We start from the raw sequence: 20,891 nt of genomic DNA on the forward strand, positions 1-20,891 counted from the left end.
TGCTCTGCTCACTAACTCCTAAACGAGAGGCAAACTCAGTTCATAGGGGAGACAAATATATTTATTTGCCTTACAGAATTTGCTGAAAAGTTGTGTTGCAGTACGTTGGCTGCACTGAGAGACATGGCACCTTTGAATTTTGTTGCTGCTAATTCAGTTATGTCATGTTTTTCCATCTTGCATCAAGAGCTCTACAGTTTTATTTTAGTATTTCAAGAATAAATCCATTTTTGCGAGTGCATCTCTCTGTGTGATGCATCAACACAGTCCCAACCAAGAAATGGGCTTTATGTTTATTCATAGCCTTACCCGCTTCAAAGCTTATATTTTAAACATTTTAGATTTGATCCAAATTTTAAAGAAATAGAACATAACTATGCCCTAATTTAATTTAGACAGAAATGCTGTTACTGTTCTATCACACAGGAATCTGCAGCCTCTGGGTGGATTATTTCAAACATTTGGTCATTTTTCAACATTCTTGTTTTAAAGTCAGTCTGCTTGTATTTATTTCACTGGACTGATATGAAGATTGATCATGCAAAAAAAAAATGAAGTTGTGATGCTTTTTTGATTGTAAATGACTTTTGGCCATTGGCCAAATCCACTTCTAAACCTTTACTTTGCTATTAATTGTAATATATTGCCGTCTGTGAAACAGATTCAATACCCTTTTCTTTTTGTTTGATATAAAAGAGGGAAAAAAGTTTTATGCCAGATAAATATCTGGCATAAATCTGAAAGTTTATTATTAATCTTAATGGCTTTGTTCGACTTGCACAAATTGGTAGATTTATTTGTGATTTTAGAAATGAACCAAACAGTAAAAGTTTTTTCTTCTAATTTTCTATATGGGGACATTAATTATTAGCAGTATTACTACAGAAGTAAAACGTTTCTTCTTTGTAACATAACCTTTAAGGAAGACTCTTGTATGTTATCATAACACCGGGCTCTTACGCAACAGCTATGACGTCAGATTGTTTTTGTAGAATTTTCTCGTGAACGCTATTGGCTGCCTCGTCTGTCCGTCAAGGCGATAGCCAATAGCTGCGTCGTTTCGCTAATTGGAGGTGTTGACCATTTTCCTGCACGCATGCGCAGTTTTCTGCTGTCATTTCGAGTTAAGTCCAGAAACATGTCTGCCTCCATAGTTCGAGCAACCGTTCGAGCGGTCAGCAAAAGGAAAATACTTCCCACAAGAGCCGCATTAATACTGGTAAGTCTTCTTTTTGTTGTATTCTCACTGTAATGTTTCTCTGCTCAGTGAGAGCCGCGTGGGCCACATTAATAAGACCTTTAAGGAGGTTCAGGTTGCGTAAAGTCTCAAAGCTAGCTAGTAGCTAACCAGCTGTGAACTCATAACATCCCGGCTCATGTTTCAGCTTCACTGAACTGCAGTCAATCAAACTGCAGAGTTTGATCATTTATATTGTCACGGCAAATTTGCGGTTGACCTCATTTGGAGACATGATTTATTGCTCTGGTTGAGTGATGGAGTCCAGGCGAGGCATTGATGATTTTATAAAAAAAGGTTTATTATAAAACTAAATAAAAAAAAGAGTACAAAGATGGACAAAATTAGTGACCGCCCGGGCGGACGTCCGATGAACGAGTGGCACAGTTCTAACTCATCACGTATATTCCCCATTATGGCAAAATTATTAGATATGCTTAATAATATATTTACTCATATATTTTAATCCTTAAGCCTTGGGTTGTAACTTTCCATTGCGTTATTTTCATGTCTTCTACTTTGCTTCTAGCTCTGGGTCAGGCCGCCTCTTCAAAAGCACATGATGTCTTCCCAAAACAATACTGTAATCTCACAAGGTCGAGACGCACAGGCACCCTCTGTGTACGCACTCACATGCCTACACACACTCACATAGTCACACATACACACCCAATACACATCCATTCATACACACAAACACCATACACGCACACACCTCCAACACTCACGACAATCAGGAGATACCAGAGAACTGGTTGTTTTGACCTAAAGAAGAAACTGTCTCTTTTCACCCTCTTCTTTCACCTCCTCTGTCATCTTTTTTTCCTAGGGGGAGGAGGGAGGGGGACTGAGGGGGAATATACGTGATGAGTTAGAACTGTGGGCCACTCGATCATCGGACGTCCGCCCGGGCGGTCACTAATTTTTAAATAATCATGATAACTTTTTAACCGTGCAGCCAGATGCGGTAAGTGCAAAAGGGTTTTTTAACTAAAAAGTAATGAGTACCTGTACGTGGTTCCACTGTCCGGTTTCCATTTTGATCGATGTAGATGAATCTTCCTCCAGTGAAGTCTGAGCCATAGTCCGACAGGTACAGTATAGAGGTGTAGTCAAAAGAGCCATACGTCTCCTGAGAGGTTGATAGAGAGGTACACAATATTCAGAATGATCATCATCATCATAGTCTGGATTTATAGAGCTTTTAATTCACTCTACCGTCATATTGGTGGAGGTAAAACACAAATGTAACCATAGTCTGCAGCAAAATCTTACATTTATACATTTTTCTCTAATAGAGTTCAGCATTTAAACTCCTAAACTGATTGTGAGCTTTTCATCACTCAATTCTTCATTAAAAAAACACACACACACACACACACACACATATATATATATATATATAGATATATATATATGAAACATACAAGACAAAGACAACAACATGGGGTGGATTCACTAAGATCTGAAATAAAGGGTGGCAAACCAGTGGCATCCCTAAATCCTTTGGTGACGCAGTTTCTTCACCTGCTGCGAGGAATTCACTAACATCGCAGCAATGATTAGTGCACGTGCAGAAGTGGTGGAGACCGCCCTGTTTTAAATGAGCGTTTTACTCGTTCAATGTTGACACGTGAGTGCACAGAAGCACTCATTGACATTTGAGGAAGTTAAATTGGAGGCAGATGGACTTCTCTGTCTGCTGCACAAACATTTAATAATGTAGACAACTAAATAAACAAATAAAAATGTTTTTTTTAAACCTAATGATAGTTTTTCCCGCTAATTTAATGTGGCAGCTGAGTTAATACAGCAACACAGTCTGTCAATCAGTCTACACTATTTGAAGATGATACTGATCATCATCCAGCAAATCTGACCTCCTGAGTAGCGCTGTGTCACCACACTCTCATATGTGTGAACATTGTGCCATCACTGTGTAAATTGATCAGCTGATTCTGGTCTGATGCTCCGGCTTCCATCAACGCAACACCAGAGTTTGACGGTCAAAACATCACTGAAGCGGTGCGTTTTAAACACTGCTGCACTTCATATGTTTTTGTATTAAATTAACTATCTTTAAATGTTTATTTTCACTGAAACATTGAGACATGATGATTTCATTAAAGGTGCTGCAGATTTGGTATTTACATTTTAATGCAGTAAGATGGGTGACCCGTGTTATAGACGATATTTAAAAATTCTAAACATAATATAGTGTGTGTGTGGTAGGAGGGAAGGGATAAAAAAAAAAATCATCATTAAATAAGTAACAATGATGTTATGTCATTATTGCGAGAAGAAATAGATAGATCAACAACAGATATTAAATAAATAAATAAATAAATAAATAAAAATAGATTTAAAAATAGATATAAAAATAAAGAAAAACTGAGAAAATACTAAAGGAAAAAAAGGGGAACAGGTTGAACCCCCTCAGGTGATTATTCAGGAAAACCAATCCACTAGTGTGCACATTGTTATCCTGCAGGGTACTAACAGTAGCTTGATTATTCTACGATCTGTGACTCGTACCGCTCTGGACTGACAGCACTGAGATCTATTTAGCAACTAATTCCAATTTATGATGGCATTATGTACCTAAGAGACAGAATATGACATACAGTGGTATGCAAAAGTTTGGGCACCCTTGTAAATGTTCATGATTTTCCTTAATAAATAATTGGTTGTTTGGATAACAAATTCCAGTTAAATTTATCATATAGGAGACAAACACAGTGATATTTGAGAAGTGAAATAAAGTTTATTCGATTTACAGAAAGTGTGCTAGAATTATTTAAACAGAATTAGGCATGTGCATAAGTTTAGGCACCACAAAAGAAAAACAATACTTAATATTTTGTAGATCCTCCTTTTTCTGAAATAACAGCCTCCAAACGCTTCCTATAGCTTCCAATTAGGGTCTGGATTCTGGTGGGAGGTATTTTGGACCATTCTTCTCTGCAGATCATCTCTAGTTCAGTCAGGTTTGATGGTTTCCGAGCATGGACCGCCCGTTTTAAAGCACACCATACATTTTCAATAATATTCAGGTCTGGGGACTGAGATGGCCATTCCAGGATGTTGTACTTGTTCCTCTGCATGAATGCCTTAGTAGATTTTGAGCAGTGTTTAGGATCATTGTCTTGTTGAAAGATCCAGCCCCGGCGCAACTTCAACTTTGTCACTGATTCCTGGACATTGTTCTCCAGAATCTGCTGATATTGAGAGGAATCCATGCGCCCCTCAACTTTAACAAGATTCCCAGTGCCTGCACTGGACACACAGCCCCACAGCATGATGGAACCACCACCAAACTTTACTGTAGGTAGCAAGTGATTTTCTTGGAATGCTGTGTTCTTTTTCCGCCATGCATAACGCCCCTGGTTATGCCCAAATAACTCTATTTTAGTTTCATCAGTCCACAGCACCTTGTTCCAAAATGAAGCTGGCTTGTCCAAATGTGCTTTAGCATACCTCAAGCGACCCCGTTTGTGGCGTGTGCAGAGAAAAGGCTTTTTCCGCATTACTCTTCCATACAGCATCTCCTTGTGTAAAGTGCGCTGAATAGTGGAACGATGCACAGTGACACCATCTGCAGCAAGCTGATGTTGTAGGTCTTTGGAGCTGGTCTGCGGGTTGACTGTGACTGTTCTCACCATCCTGCGCCGCTGCCTTTCGGAGATCTTTCTTGGTCTTCCACTTCGGGCCTTAACTAGAACTGTGCCTGTGGTCTTCCAATTCCTCACAATGTTCCTCACAGTTGAAACTGAAAGCTTAAATCGCTGGGATAGCTTTTTGTATCCCTCCCCTAAACCATGATGTTGAATTATCTTTGTTTTCAGGTCATTTGAGAGGTGTTTTGAGGCTCCCATGTTGCCACTAATCAGAGAAGATGCAAAGAGGAAACACCTAGAATTTTCCTACTTAAATACCCTGACTCATGATTGGATTCACCTGTGTATGGAGATCAAGGATCACTGAGGTTACCAAAACAATTTTGAGTTCCAATAATTAGTGCTAAGAGTATTAAAATCAATAAGATGCAAGGGTGCCTACATTTATGCACATACCTAATTTTGTTTAAATAATTCTAGCACACTTTCTGTAAATCATATAAACTTTATTTCACTTCTCAAATATCACTGTGTTTGTTTCCTATATGATACATTTAACTGGAATTTGTTATCCAAACAACCAATTATTTATTAAGGAAAATCATGAACATTTACAAGGGTGCCCAAACTTTTGCATACCACTGTATCTCTTAACAGTGGGTATTGGAAACCCCTTGTTAATGTGGGTTTCCAAATGTAATACTACAAAGTCTGGCACAAGACACTTTGCACGTGGTGGATTATGACATGATCCACAGGGCGATACTACTGTATATCCTTGTGGTTCTTTATACTCCCATGATCATAGGTCCTATGGCAGCCGTTGTAGTATGAAAGAATAATGTAACTTCACATGAAACCCTATGCTGCTGACTCGTCATTCTGCCTGCCTTCCTTACAGACCATTGGGATTCATTAAAACAATGCGATTCACACAATGGTTACGGTGGCGCTGCTCTGTCATAAGATGGAACAGTTCACTCATGGGATCCAAAGCCTGTTATTCTTTCACTCACTTTACCAAAGGACTTACAAAGTGAAAGCCAAATCTCTCTGCCTGCGTCGTGCAATTGTTCCTTCTAAGGAATTCATGTTTGCTGATAATGCAAAACGTTAGCCTATTAGCATAATTGCCTGTGTCATTTTTTGACCAAATTGTGATATCTGCCTAACTTTATTCTCCTACCACTGCTGCATCACCCTGCCTTATTGCCTATGTCAGGGGTCTGCAACCTTTACTCTACAAGGAACCAATTAACCTCATCTCACCTCATTTCACCTGGATTAAAGTCCTCCTGGAGCCGAATAATATAATACAGTGTATTCAATTCTATACAGTTAAAATTATATCGAATACAATTTGATTTAATTTATATTGATCATGTAAATGGCAACAATGTATTTGAAAGGCTACAAAAAGGAACGTGATCATGTGATCAACACATGCTAATTACTCATTTCTTGGCACACATAAAGCATGCATATTTAACCAGCACATTGGCAGTTAAATGAATCTGTTCCCACACAATTAAAAATCTCTATTTTCTTCCAGAATAGTGTTTTTGTTGGTTTAATTATCTTACCAGGAATTTAAAACTTAAGGTTAGCCACACGTGTAGGAAAGTTGATGGTCTGTAGATGTTACAGGAGGTGAAGTAAGAAGGCGCTGAGTCATTGCACAACGTGATTTATTTTAGGTTAACAATTATTTATATCTTGATTTTATTTGTCATTAACAGCCTCTGGTAAAGCCATAGGGAGCCATTGCAAAAGAGTCAAAGAGCCACATTAGGCTCCAGAGCCACAGGTTGCAGACCCCTGGCCTATGTCCTCAGCCTATCAGAACGCTTGTTGGAGTCTAAAATCACTGTCTGCCTTAGTCATCTCTTTGCCACATACAAAGATGGCGGACCGCATGAGAAAGAGGCTGACCACAAATGAAGCATTAGCCCTTCTCTTTGAGTCATCTGGTAAGCTAGTTCATATATAGTGTCACAATAGAACAAAAGTTTCTGGTTGCAAGGCACACACAAATGGAGTGTGACTCCATGCATAGCGTCATTGAACGGCGCACCATCAAAGATATTCACACTCCACGTGACTACATTGTCATCTTTGAGACTGCACGTCTGCATCCATCCCCATACAAGGTCACCCAGCTATTCCACAATGACTTCATGAAGTTAACTGGGGCCTATGTCACTAACATTCGACCAGGAAGAAAAGTTGGCGACTCCACAGTTCATGACTTCGGGCTCTCTAGTACCTCCAGATGGTCGAATCCGGTACAAGTTGGATTTTGAGTCTGACTGGGAGAACCTGTCTCAGCATTAGGGGTGGGAACCTCACGATACGATATACGTGATACAAAGCTCACGATAACGATTATCTCATGATATGATGGTACTGCGATTATCAATATATTGGTCAGAAATCAATCTACGATAATCTATGACATAAGAAAAAAAAAAGGTTAGGTGAAAAAATAAAAAAAAATATTTTTGTGTGGGAACATTTCAGCGAAGATAAAGCACCCCGCACAAGCACCCCGCAGCTGGTGTTACACGTTCTTCATGTCCAGCGGAAAGGTGAGATCATAAGTCACGTTAGGGCTGGGCGATTTTGCCCCCCAAAAAAATGTCAGATTTTTTAAAGAAAAATTTGAGTTTCAATTCGATTTTCCATTTTTTTCAATTTTCGATGCACTTAAAAATGATTTCAGACGTCAGATATACTGTCAAAAGTGCAGCCTTATTGCTGTGATTGTCCTCAAGAGTTAAAATGCATAGAACAATCTTAAAATAAAAAGTTAATGAGGTCATTTAACTGTCATTCAACTATTTCAAGCTTTAACCCAGGTTTAAGCAAAAGTGCAACAGCAACTTCACAGTAGCTTCAATTTTCTGATTAAGAAATCAGATAACTACTTATTTTATAACATAATTACTATTAAAAAAATAAACTTCTCTTAGCATCTCAGCATAGTGTGAATAAAACATTAAACATGCCTGTGGCACACATATAGCCTACTCAAAGATTAAACACATGTAAACAAAGAGGGGGCTGGCTCAAATCGCACTACGGAAACCCACAAGGACGAAATGTGAAAAAGTCTGAAAAAACTGTGGTGGGAAAAAAATTTGAATTAAATAAAAAAAAATTTAATTTTTTTTTTTAAAAAACTCGAATTTGCTGAATAAAAATTGTTTTTTATCTACAAATTCAATACCTTTAAATCACGTTGATATCTCAAGAATCTTTCATTTTAATCACATGCAGATTTGTTAGTTAGCCAACAAACTATGATTGAAATAGTAATTACGCTTGTTTGACACGTCGGTCAGAAAACTATGGAAGAAGCTAGCTAAGTTAGCACATGCTAGTTCAGTTTTGTTTATGCATAGCTTACTTCACTGAACCTGCTTATACTAGCATTAATTATGAATAGTAAAATGCTTTCATCTACTATCAATTGTGTAATTTTATATAATATTGATGAATGATTAGATTTTTCTTAACTTGTAGATAATCTGATCATGTGTAATATGTATTTTATTGTGATTAAATATATAATCTTTAAATTGTGAACTAATATACATGTTTCTTATTTTCTAATAGTGCTCCAAAGCAAAGGTGTTAGGATGAGTTTGTCATGAGGTGAGGTTCATGCACTCCCCAAATGGCTAAAGTACTAACAGAGAGCATCCTGAATATGATAGTCATTGATATGAGACCAATATCCATGGTTGAGGATGATACAGACCTTCCAGATTAAACATTACCATGCACAACTCTTTAGTTGGTTTAACGTTCTTACCACCAGAACCTGTAAGGCAGGTTAGCAACAAATTTTGTTACTTTTTTTTTTTCTTATGAGTAGTTGTTCAATACCACATGCACTTTGTATTATTTAATTAATTTATTTTCTTATTGTGATCACAATTTCTGATGTTGAAAATACAACTATCACAAATGCATTATTTTGTCCTGTCATTGTTTTATTTCCTTTCTGTAATGCTGCGTTCACACTGATTGCGTCTACTGCGGCACCGGAAGCATCTGCTGTACGAAACGTACCGCAGGGTCCGCAGGATCAAAAAATGTCCCCGATTTGCTTCATACGCACGTCTGAAGCGAAGCACCGCTCACCTGCGACACATCCAACTCGATAAGTTTCACTGCCTGCTGAAACGAGAAGCTGCGCTCCTTTTTCCCCTCTAATAAACATAAACCACCAGTGAAAAAAGCCAGTGTGATTAGAGGCTAATGCTATCCTTGCTCAGTGCTGACTTTCAAAGATGAAAACTACAAAGAGAACTTTTACCTGCTACTACCACCTCCTCGCTGATTCTCCTCCAAGCCTAATCCTTCCTAGTCCGGTCCCGGTTATAAAGGCCGTGTCATAGAGCTCCAGGTGGTCACACAGCTTCTACTCCATGGTTGAATGGGTGAACAGACCGGTGTCCGTGTTGACGGCCTGACGTCATCGTCAACGAAGACTCTGATTGGCTTTCATCATGCGAAACAGTCGCAGCAGTTCAATATTTTCAACTCTTGCAAATGTGCGTAAAAATCAGGCGCACGGCCAACACTCTTGACGCGCGTATCGGACCGCACCGCTGCACAGGAAAGATTTTGCATCTAGGCTGCATCTATACATTGACTTTGTATGTAATCTGGACGTACGGACATTTCGTGACGCAGCGTAACACATGCTGTCATAGTACAACAGAGTCACTTCACAGGTGTGAGGATTTAAGCCGGTGGGTTAAAATAGCGATTCAAAAATATGTGCTTTAAAACAAACACAACAATCGTGACTCGTCGAAAAAATTATTGCTAGATTAGTCGACGACAAAGAATCGTTAGTTGCAGCTCTAAAGTGAACGCACTACATACTCGATTATATGTTAAACTTAATGTGAGTAGCACGTTGGTGTGACATTTCCAACATGGCTGAGGGACATTGAAGTTGTTTGCCAGATGTTTGCCTAATCTTTGATTGGATTAAGATTCGTATAATCCATTTCTGAGAAACTGCTACTTCATTATCTCAAAGAGTTATCCTCACACCACATTTGGTGCATTCTAATCATTAATTAACTTTAACCACTGTCCTCAGCATGTGTTTAATTGTGAAGGAAACTGAAGTACCTGAAGGTAACATGCAAGCTTCACACAGATACTATATTCTTTCCAAACTTATATTAAACTCCTCATTTTACCTTCTATTACATTAAATCAATTGACACATTTTTCAGGTGCTGCCAATTATATATCCATTGATGACCACTCTAAGCTTTTTTAAGTGAAAACTGATGACTTTTAGAAACAAGACAGATTTATATCGACTTTGCTGAGTTTTTCCCTACATACTTTGTTTTCAGGCAGATTAGCTCAGTGACAGCATTGGTATTTATTTAATGTCATTCTTCAGCCAGAGTCAAAGGATTAGATGAAGTCATTTACAGGTTTGCTGCTAAGAAAAAAGATAACGAACGTTTCTATAACATCGGGTGTTTTATGTTTTTCCTAGCCATCAGTAAGCAAAGAACCTGCTCACAATCAGAAATGAAGCCGTTTAAAAAGATTCGCAGACTTTGTGGTGCAGAATTCAAAACATATGTAAAGCTAAATTTAGGATATATGTGTTCCTTGGCTTGGGCAAAAAAAAAAAAAGAGCAAACAAGGTCAGAAATCCAAAGAATTTATTTGACTTTGACTTTACAATTGAGAAATATGTTCTTAAAAGCCTTATATTAATAAAAAGTCATTTAAAATCAAACCAGGGAATATTGTGAAGAGGCTGGCTTGATGTTAAATGAGCCAATCAGAAGTCATCTCTGTGTGGAAGGTGAAGGTTGAAGTTAAATTACATAATGGAGAAGTCATTTTAGTCTGCTATAGACTGAGTTCAATAGTCTTATTTTTCTTTTGTCAACCTTGAACTAAAAATATTTTGAAAGACTAAAATCTAATTAATTGTTCGTCAGAATTCTGAAACTAAGACTGAGTCAAAGTCTGCTGTTAAAATGAACATGAAAGAATGACACAGCAATAAGAAAATGTGTCGTCTGTTTGTAAATAGAAGTTAACGGATCAGCATTGACAGGGTTCACCTATTGCTTTGTGTAAACTTAACCTTGTCTTTTAAATATTACAAAAAATAATGTGTAAAAAAAAACAAAAAATGTATCTAATCAATTATAGACTGTAATTACTAAACTAACCGCCTAACAATATGTGACATTTTTCCATTTAAATGGAATTCAATGAGTGCTAACATAATGTATAATATGAATAAAGAATATTATGATTCAATTGTTCGCTAAGCAAAAACTTAAATCTTTGTAAGATATAATCATGCTTTTCTGGATTTTTTGTAAACCTTGTAAAACATTTTTTTTTTAGTATTAAACTAAAAAACAGCACTTGGTACAGAACATTCCAGAGAAGCGGAAACAGTGCAAAATAGTTACAGAATATCCGTGGCATGAAATACATTTTAGTTTAGTTTATTTGAGCAATTCACATTGAATGCTCAAAAGCAGTAGGCTGAACCAAGAAAGCTTAAAATAAATAATGAAGCTGCTGAATTTAGTTTGAAGTTGTCGGTCCGTGCTAGCTGCTACATGTTTAGCACTAAGGTGGTAGCAGAGGCTAGAGGATTTTTTTTGTGCCTTACTTTTCGTAAGTAATTAATCGCAATTAACACGATAAAATCCCAGCACTAAAATATATATATATATATGTATTCATAAATATTGCATTACATTTAATTACAAATATACCCTTTTTACCTTTTTTGTATTAAAGAATCTGGATGTTGGGACATGTAAAGTCGCAGGCAGTGTTAAAATCATAACACCATGTTATTATGTCCAATCCTTTATCAGTGCAACTCCCTTCAAATTTATGAATATTAGACATCTATTGGTCAAAATCAATGCATTTCTCATTCCATTCAGTGTCTGATTGACCATTTTATATGTATATAACATTTTTTAATCAGAATCAACTTTATTGACCAAGTAATGTATTGAATACAGACGAGGAATTTGTCTTGGTGAACTGTGAACTAAAGCATAAATCTATATATTTTCCTGTGCAAAATGCATTTCACAGCATGCCTGTCAAAATAAAAGACAAAACTAACATGACAGACAAATAGATATTAATCCATTTTTGACCAGATGTCCACAACCCACCCAGTACAGGCCCGCGACCCACTTTTGGGTCCCGACCCACCGGTTGAGAATCACTGTGATAGACTACTGTTCTGATATTCATCTTGAACAGTGTGTCGTCTCGGGTAATTGATCTTTCCAGGAATACTGCAGTCTTATGCACTTATCTAAAAGCATCTTATCATAACAAGAAGAAAAACCCAGGAAATACCTGGCCAGGAAAATCGATTAATACGTTATTCCATAAGGCGTAAAATACAGTGGGGGTGGGGGGTTACAACCCCCCCATTATTTAAATCCAACTAATTTAACCCCCTCAATGTTTTTGTCCAAACATAAATTCCAAAACATTAAATTTAACATTTCCTACGTTGATGTGTGATGTATTTTACAACCATTTAATGACAAAATAAGTAACACATTTATAAGACGCACCCCTTTCCAGCTGCACACTTGGTAGCTTCCATCCCTTACAGGTGAAAAAGGCAAAAGTGGCACATATTGTGCAGTCGTTTGTTAATAAATGAGCCTGTGTAGCATTTTGCATCAGCAAATCTAACCCAGAATTGTCTTTCAGGTCAGACTTAATTTGAAATAAAATTGAGATTTATATTGTATATTTTGAAAAAAAATATTGAGATGAGTTTTGGTCCATATCGCTCAGCCCTAGTAGGAATGTTCACAGCATTTCAATGTCAACAAAGGTCGGCCTACCAGATTCTAATCACTGAATTGTATTTAGTAAGAGGTTGACAAGTATCTATTTTAGATTTTCTGTACACTTGTCTTAAAATATAATTAATACTGAGCTTGGTTGGGGTGGTGGGACGACTCGTAGCGGGCACCAGAAAAATTCCCATTATTTCAAATCCTAAACTTGACAGGAATGCCCCACACACGAAGCGTTCGCCCACCCCTCCTCCTTTCACCCTCACTCAATAGCAGATGCATGGAGGGGTCAAAAGTTTGCTGTGGCTGCTTCTCAAATGTTTGCAAATCTTAAATTAAATATACACTGATCTTTTTTTTTGTGGCATTAAAATGTAGTATGTGAGCATTGAAAATAAAATGGCATTAAAAAAGCATTAAATTTGACTTGCTTCTGCCTGTATCAACCCTGTAATTCTGTGATGTATTTGTTGCAACATGAAATAAAAAGAAAAGAAATACAGTTTGTTTTTTCATTACGCACTGTTGTGACCGAAGTGTGACTGAGTTCAGTAAGATTATCGTACCAATGTTTTCATTAAGATTTTTTACTTGTTCGTGAGGCTAAAATGCACCAGAATGCAGGAAATTGCATGCATTTTGTAAATTTTTTTCTGATTCCCGACCACCCCAATATTCAAACAAACACTTTGCCTTGGCATTATTCTAATACGCATCTAATCCTTTTGTTCCACGGTAGCATCGTTAGCCATCCACCATTTCCTATAACTCCTTCCTGCACTTTAGCAGTGGTTGAAACTAGGGATGTAACGATTAATAGTAAGGCAGTTAAAAATCGATTCATAGGTATCACGGTTCACATCGATACTATGAAAATTGAATCGCAGTACTTTTTTTAAACAGCTATATATTTATCCTTCTCTTGTCCAGAAGCGGGCAGAATCTGCTACTACTTTCTTTCTGGCCGCCATTACTCTTAAACATGTTCATAAATGATTCCTTACCCCTTTAGCACCGAAAGAATATCTGTAATATTACGTGAATATCTGTAAAAGTCACATTTTTCTATTAGCTCTGTCTGCTAGCACATAGCATCTCTTCTTCACTGCAAGAATATCTGCATGCCAATCGACCACTGGGTTACCAGCGCCCTCTGCTGGTCGAAACAAGTACAATGCAATGACTGTTTTTTTTTTTTAAAGTCCAATTGTTAAGGCACAAAATACATTTTCAGTTGCACTTTTAAAAAGAAAAAGAACTATTATGCAGTTTTGCATTGTTTACTACAGAACCAATTAATAAGCTTCTTCTTCAATTGTATTATTTCTTTATTTATTTCATTCAATATTTATTTTTAGTTAAATTGCATTGTTTTGAACAGTTTATCAAGGGATTCTTTTGGCAATGAAAAATAAAAGGAAAATAGTACAGTATTTTCAAAAAAATAAAGGAATATTTTTCAGTCATCATTTGTCTACAGAACCATTTTGTAAAATAAATCGTAAGAGAATTGTATCGTGAACCCAGTATCGTGAATCGAATCGTATCGGGAGTTGAGTGAATCGTTACATCCCTAGTTGAAACCCAGCCGCCTTTCAGAAACTTATTTCCACAGCTTGTACCTGAATTTGAGTTCTAGCCGCTACATGATCCATAAGGACATGAGTGAGGGCTGCACTGACTGCTACAATGAGAGCCTTCCAGGATCTGTCAATTTACTTTGGCCATCAAAGACACTTCTCACATCATTTTCATTAAGTCTGCATAAGCTGATTGTGTTCTTTTCTTCTTTTTTTTTTTACCTTGTCGATGTGAGGGTGCCAGTACTCGTCGTGTTGGGTCTTGGCTGCTGTACTGTTGATTCGCGAGAAGAAAGTGGGTTTGGTGAGATACATTAGTGTGGGGTCGAGCCCAAAAGTCTCAGCGATAACCGCCTGAATCCGCCCACGCACGTCCCTGAGGATAAAAACAAAAATAATTCAGCTACAAGTGCATAAGAAACAACTACACAAAAGCAACTGCACTAAAAGAAAACAAAATTAGGAGTAATCAAAAATGTAGCTTGGGTGAATGAGCTGATATGTAAAGCGCTTTGAGACTGCTTTAGTGTGGTGATAAAGCACTATATAAAATCAAGTCCATTTACCATTTACCATGTGGGTGCAAAAGCCACTATTGTGAACCCAGGCGCTGCCCCGGGCTCAAAAGACCAACCGATTAAATTAATATTTTTATTCAGCTATAGTGAGTAGGTTGGATTGAGAGAAGAGTGAATATGGAGGTATATTGAGTAATGAGTAGCTAGTTAACATAGCATAGATTGTTCATTGGAGATTTTATAGTATAGACTGGGGCGTGTCTTAACTGCTCCAGGAGCCCCGCCCATAATCAAGGCATTTTTTTTTAATTTACCTCTTAGTGGCAGGTCAGGAGAAAGCAGGGGTTTAGTTACTCTTTAATTGTTCAGAGCACTTGTCTACCTCCAAAAGGGGAAAACAATCATTTAAAAGGTGATAATGATTTTAATGCAGAAGGAAGATGGTTTTCCTAAAGCTGATCTGGTACCTTAAACTGCAAAGCTCTGGCAAACCTTAAATATTTATGTTCCCGTGGAACATTAATCAGTGTAATATTTTTTTTCTAAAGTCTGATCTGATCTAAACGTCTGTTTTACCTCGATTGAAAGTGCAAAACTGTATAAAATGATGTGTCTGTAAAGTTTGAAATCCTCTGCTGTAAACACATCGCTGATCTGATCCCCAAAATACCTGTCACAGGTAATCACAAAGTCAGTCAGACACATCAGGCAGATGGATAGAAGAAAAAAAACAGCTTTTAGTGAGAAATGTGCACGTTAAGTTGTCTTTTCCCACCTGTAGATATTGACAAACTGTTTTCCCATTGACAAAGCTCCAGAATGCAGGTCCAGAATAGAAGCCTGCAAGGGTTGAGAGAAACAAAAACATGGTGCATTAGATTCTCTTCCAGAAATAATCTATATGTCTTAGGTTCAAAGCTCTGGGGTGGACACTTGGGTGTTTTTTGCGTGGAGTTTGCATGTTCTCACCATGCTTGTTTCCTCCCACAAAGTTGATTAGGTGGATTAGAGTCTCTCAATTGCCCGTAGGAGTGACTGGGAGTGTGAAACGTTGTTTAAGTTTACGTTGTAATAAAAAAAAAATGGTGAATGGTTGTCTGTCAGGTTGTGTGTTGCCCTGTCCAAGGTGTACCCCCACCTAGCGCCTGATGCCAAGTGGAATAGGCACCAGCAGACCCCTCCCCCATCTTTGAATAGTTTCAAAGACAGAGAGAAAGTCTCCCAACTGCTTTGAAAAGTCAATGAAATCACGTATATGATGTCTCTAGCTCAGATCACTCCATCAATTATCTATGAGCTGAAACATACAGGGATATATATATATATATATACCATATATGACATGTATGACATGGGAGCAAGAGAAAAGGGGTGAAGTTAGTGCCGAAATACAAAAGCAACATACAGGGTTCCTATAGCTTTAGTCAAATCAAATTCAAGACTTTTTAAGACTTTTAATTGTCATTTGAAAACAAATATAAGACCAACTTTACAGTAAACATAATTGGGGGAAAAAAAAAAATACCACATCAATTACTGTACATAGGGTTAGGGGAATTTTTTTTTTAGTGTCTAGTGCAGCCCCCAAAGTGAACACACACAAACACACAAAATGACAGTGAAATACAAAAATAAAAGAGACTAAATTAATCAAAATCACTCTAAAAACTCAAGATCACTACAAAAATAGCCATAAATCTATAAAAACAACAAAAATACTAAAATTATTTGTTGGACAGGCAATTTTCAATAAATTTACATTTTCCCATGTTGTTTATACATACATATATATATATATATATATATATATATATATATATATATATATATATATATATTACTTTTTTTTTTTTTTTTTTTTAATTAATGTTACCATTTATTTTGAAATTCTGAGACCAATTACAATCATAAAATCAAACATGTGTTAAAATGTAAGACTTGGGGAAAAAAAATACATAAATAAATGTAAGACTTTTGAAACAATGATTCAAGACATTTTTATAACAATTAAGGCCTTACTTTTAGTTTCATGAATGTAATGCTTTTTAAGACTTTTTGAGGATCCACGGCAACAATGAACATAGTAATTAAATTTTTTTTTATAGCAGTTTAATTCATCTTCTATACATTTTGTAATTTAACCAACAGCAGGTTTATTATAACCCCCCCCCCCCACACACACACACACACACCTTTTAGTATAAGAATATTATATGATTGAATATAAAATTAAATAAAAAAATAAAATGGAAGATATTGAAAAAATAAAGCCAAAAAAACCAATATATATTATATTGAAGGTTTTAGATGCAGTCCGATAAAATACAATATTCGTATTCTGGCTGTTATCGGACCAATATCCGATATCAATATCGGACCGGGACACCCCTACTTGCATGTTCACTCCAACTGAAATGAGACAAACCCTAACCAAGATTTGCAATCAGTGCAACAAAATGTTATGGTCCACAGAGTCAAATGCAGCACTGAGATCTGACTGACATTCATCAAATATTTTATTGAAGGTTAAGAATTGACTCAGTTGTTTGAAGACCACCTTCTCAATGATCTTGGCCATGAAAGGAAGGTTGTCGATTAGTCTATAGTAGACATGGGCAACTGGGCACCCAAAGCAAATCCCAAAAACTGGAATTCAAGAAACTGGTAGGAATATGAGACCCAACATAATTCACAATATAAGTCCCGAAACACACAAATTGGCAGCAAAATGCACAAAGTACACAAAAAATTCCAAAAGAAATGCACAAAATGACTCATAAAACATAAAATCACAACAAAGACAGACACAACAATCACTTAAACAAAATGACCACAAGAACACACAAAAACAACATTTTACAGAATAGCTCAAAGACACACAAACTATTAGCAAAATACACAAAATGACAGAAAAATACAGAAAACAACAACAAAAACACAGAAAGTGACCCCAAAAAGGCACAAATCAACAAACAATAATGCAGAAAAATACATGAAACTAAAACAAAAACACACAAAAAATTTTTTTTACAAAAAACAAACATAATGACCCCTAAAACACACAAAATGAATAAAAACAAAAAAAACATCAAAACCAAAGACAAAGACACAAAAAAAGACAAAAACCTTTTGTCCCGTGTTTTAATGCTCTGATTGGTCATTATTCTAAATGCTGACATGAATGCTGATCATGTGGCCCTCAGATAAGATACAATCACATTTTTGTGGTTGTGTTAGAGTTACCCATCCCTGGTCTATGGTCAGCCAGTATAGAGGCATCCACAGTGTTCTCTTTTTAACAGAGGTTTCACAGCAGCTACTTTCAGGATTTTGGTAAGGTGCCTGACTGGAATGAGCAGTAGATTATCTAGAAAAAGATCAGTCACAATAAAAGGATGATGTACTCACTCCTCCCTCAGACCCAGCCAGTGCCAGCCCCCTCTCTGCCAGCCTGTGAGTCAGAGGCAGGATAAGGTCAGATTATAGCGGCAGAAGTTTGCTCATTGTGAGGGAAAGGTGGAGCTGTTTACCTCCTGAGAACATGAGCCTCGTCCCTGGTCACCAGGCTGTCTATGATGGCACGGCCACACTTTTGAGGTGTGCATCCTGGGGGAGGAAAATGAGTGGTGATCTCAGAACAATCTCAGAGCATTGGGACGCTCCACATCCATCAGATACAGAAAAATGTATTTGCAAACAAAGAAATCTGTAACTTTTCAGGTCAATCCTCTGGCTTTCTGTTGATATATTTTCTCAAAGTTCTCCTGCAGTGTAATCTGTAGACTCAAACACACACGCCATACATTTAAGGCTGATACATTTCCATACTGCATCTTAATATTTTCATAAGTTTTCATAGTGCAATAAATAAAAGACTTTTGGAAAAGCCATAATATGTAGGACAGAGCAAGGCTTTTCCTAACAATGGAATTTTCTAGATGGTTGTGCAAAAGCTAAATTACACCAAACAAATATTAAGGTTTAATTTGAAATATTTTGTAATCCAGTCATCCCACCAATCCAAGTATTCAGTGTGAACAGAAATAAATACCACGACTCTCGTGGTGGTTGAACCTAAAAGTTGCATCTCTTCCCATTATCATTATCATGATATACACTAGTGTTATATTGCCATCTAGTGGTTGGATCTATGATGGCAAACTTAATTCCCAATAGAGGGTTTTTAAAAGTCAGACATAAAAAAACCCTAATTCTGCATCAAAACAGTTTGTCTGGCACTGGTATATAATTGGTTCAATACCACCCCAGCAAGAGATTAAGGTCTATTCATCTATTCAGACTTGCTTTTAATGGTTAAAACTACTTTTAATAGCTAAACTTTCATTATTAGATGTACTCTTTTCTATTTATCTGTACTTCCATTGTTAAGTGTTTGAGCTTTTTGAAAAGAGCTATATAAAAATAAAGATATTATTATTAATACCATTATTATAAGGTGACAGAGATTTGGGTCTCACCTGTATAACGTTTGTAGTTCTCATAGTCCTCAGAACACTTCACAATGAAAACTCTGGGCTCAGGAGAGACGATCTCACCCTGTCCTGCCAAAGTCTCTGTGATGTCACTGTCTGAAGTGGTTACATAGAGCCATGTGGCTCCGAGGCACACATTCACGGCCACCAGCAGCAAGGCTCCGAGCCAACGGGAAGAGCGCCACGAAGACCCCTGCCTCAAAGCATCACCTCTGAACGAGACAAGGCAAAAGTAATACAGTTATGAGTCAGAATAAGGAGACAAGAAGATCCATCAATCAATCATCTCAGGTTTATTTTTGTTATATTTAAAGATTACAAATTAAAAGGATACAAAGACATAACAACTGAAAGATTACAGTGCCTAATATAAGTAGGTAAACATAATATAGTGAGACATCTCACTCATATTACTCATAGAAACGGGGTTACGAGAGTAGGGGTGGGAACCTCACCATACGATACAAAGCTCACCATAACAATTATCTCACAATATGACGACACTGCGATTATCGATATAATGGTCAGAAATTACAATTTTCATTTTATATCTCTGAAAGAAAACTAATTGAAAAATTGTCCTATGAACAGTGACTATTTTAGTGCAACATTTCTGTAAATAAGTGTCAACACACCAATGTATACAAATAAGTATCTCCAATAGTAAGTAAGTAAGTAAGTAAGTATTTATTTATAAAGCGCTTTTCGCAGATAAAATCACAAAGTGCTGTACACAGAAACAATAAACATACATTTACATCACATGTGTAGCATCATAAAAGGGCAGTAAAAATTAAAAATAAAATCTTGTTAACTAAAAGCATTTTTGAAAAGCGAAGTCTTCAAATGTTTTTTAAAAGTGTCCACGCAGTTCATCTCCCGGAGAGACTGGGGCAGACCATTCCAGAGTCTGGGGGCTGCAGCCTGGAACGCCAGGTCTCCTCTGGTTTTAAATTTGGTTTTTGGGAGCCTTAGTAGACCCTGACCTGAGGATCGAAGGCTGCGTCCTGAAGTGTAGGGACACAACATGTCTGAAATGTATAGAGGAGCCTGGCCATGCAAAGCCCGGAATGTTAGAACCAGTATTTTATATTCAATCCGGAACTTGACAGGGAGCCAGTGCAGGGAGGAAAGTATCGGGGTAATGTGTGATGTTCTGGACGTACCGGTCAAAAGTCTGGCAGCAGCATTTTGAACCATTTGGAGTTTACACAGGGTCGACTTATTAAAACAGGTAAAAACTGAGTTACAGTAGTCAATGCGGGACGAAATAAAAGCATGGATGACCAGTTCCAGATCAGGTTTGGACAGTAGATGCCTCACTTTTGAGATATTTCTCAGATGGTAAAAACAGTTTTTAGTCAGTTGACGACAGTGGCCCTCCAAAGACATCGATTGGTTAAACACAACCCCAAGATTTCTGATGCTGGATTTCACTGATGAACCCAAATCACCGAGAGAGTTCTTAATAAGTGGGATCTTTTTATCAGGGGCGATGATCAGAGTTTCTGTTTTGTTGGGGTTTATCTGGAGGTAGTTTGATGAAAACCAGTTTTTGATGCATGAGATACAGTCCAAGAACTCAGGTAA

The 20,891-nt window shown here is 37.1% G+C and overlaps 1 protein-coding gene across 1 annotated transcript; it reads right to left on the reverse strand.

Annotated features, from left to right (window-relative positions):
• Positions 1-1,008: 1,008 nt before the first annotated feature.
• LOC114481858 (2-oxoglutarate and iron-dependent oxygenase domain-containing protein 3-like) lies at positions 1,009-19,759 on the reverse strand. Its single transcript, XM_028476916.1, has 9 exons — positions 19,734-19,759; positions 19,287-19,513; positions 18,339-18,414; positions 18,217-18,259; positions 15,584-15,648; positions 15,418-15,478; positions 14,513-14,662; positions 2,246-2,369; positions 1,009-1,088 (listed from the first exon to the last, which is right to left on the reverse strand). The coding sequence occupies exons 1-9, from the start codon at positions 19,757-19,759 to the stop codon at positions 1,009-1,011; spliced, it is 852 nt and encodes a 283-aa protein (XP_028332717.1).
• Positions 19,760-20,891: the final 1,132 nt, after the last annotated feature.

This window comes from Gouania willdenowi, chromosome 19 (assembly GCF_900634775.1).
Source record: "Gouania willdenowi chromosome 19, fGouWil2.1, whole genome shotgun sequence".
NCBI classification, from domain to species: domain Eukaryota; kingdom Metazoa; phylum Chordata; class Actinopteri; order Blenniiformes; family Gobiesocidae; genus Gouania; species Gouania willdenowi.

Excerpts from the sequence above, each read along its gene's own strand:
- LOC114481858 (XM_028476916.1), bottom strand. The coding sequence starts at position 19,759 with ATGGTGAGGTTCCCACCCCTACTCTC. Across the intron at positions 15,649-18,216 it reads TGGCTGGGTCTGAGGGAGGA|GCTTCTATTCTGGACCTGCA; the intron begins GTGAGTACATCA and ends CAACCCTTGCAG. Across the intron at positions 2,370-14,512 it reads GGCACCCTCACATCGACAAG|GAGACGTATGGCTCTTTTGA; the intron begins GTAAAAAAAAAA and ends TCAACCTCTCAG.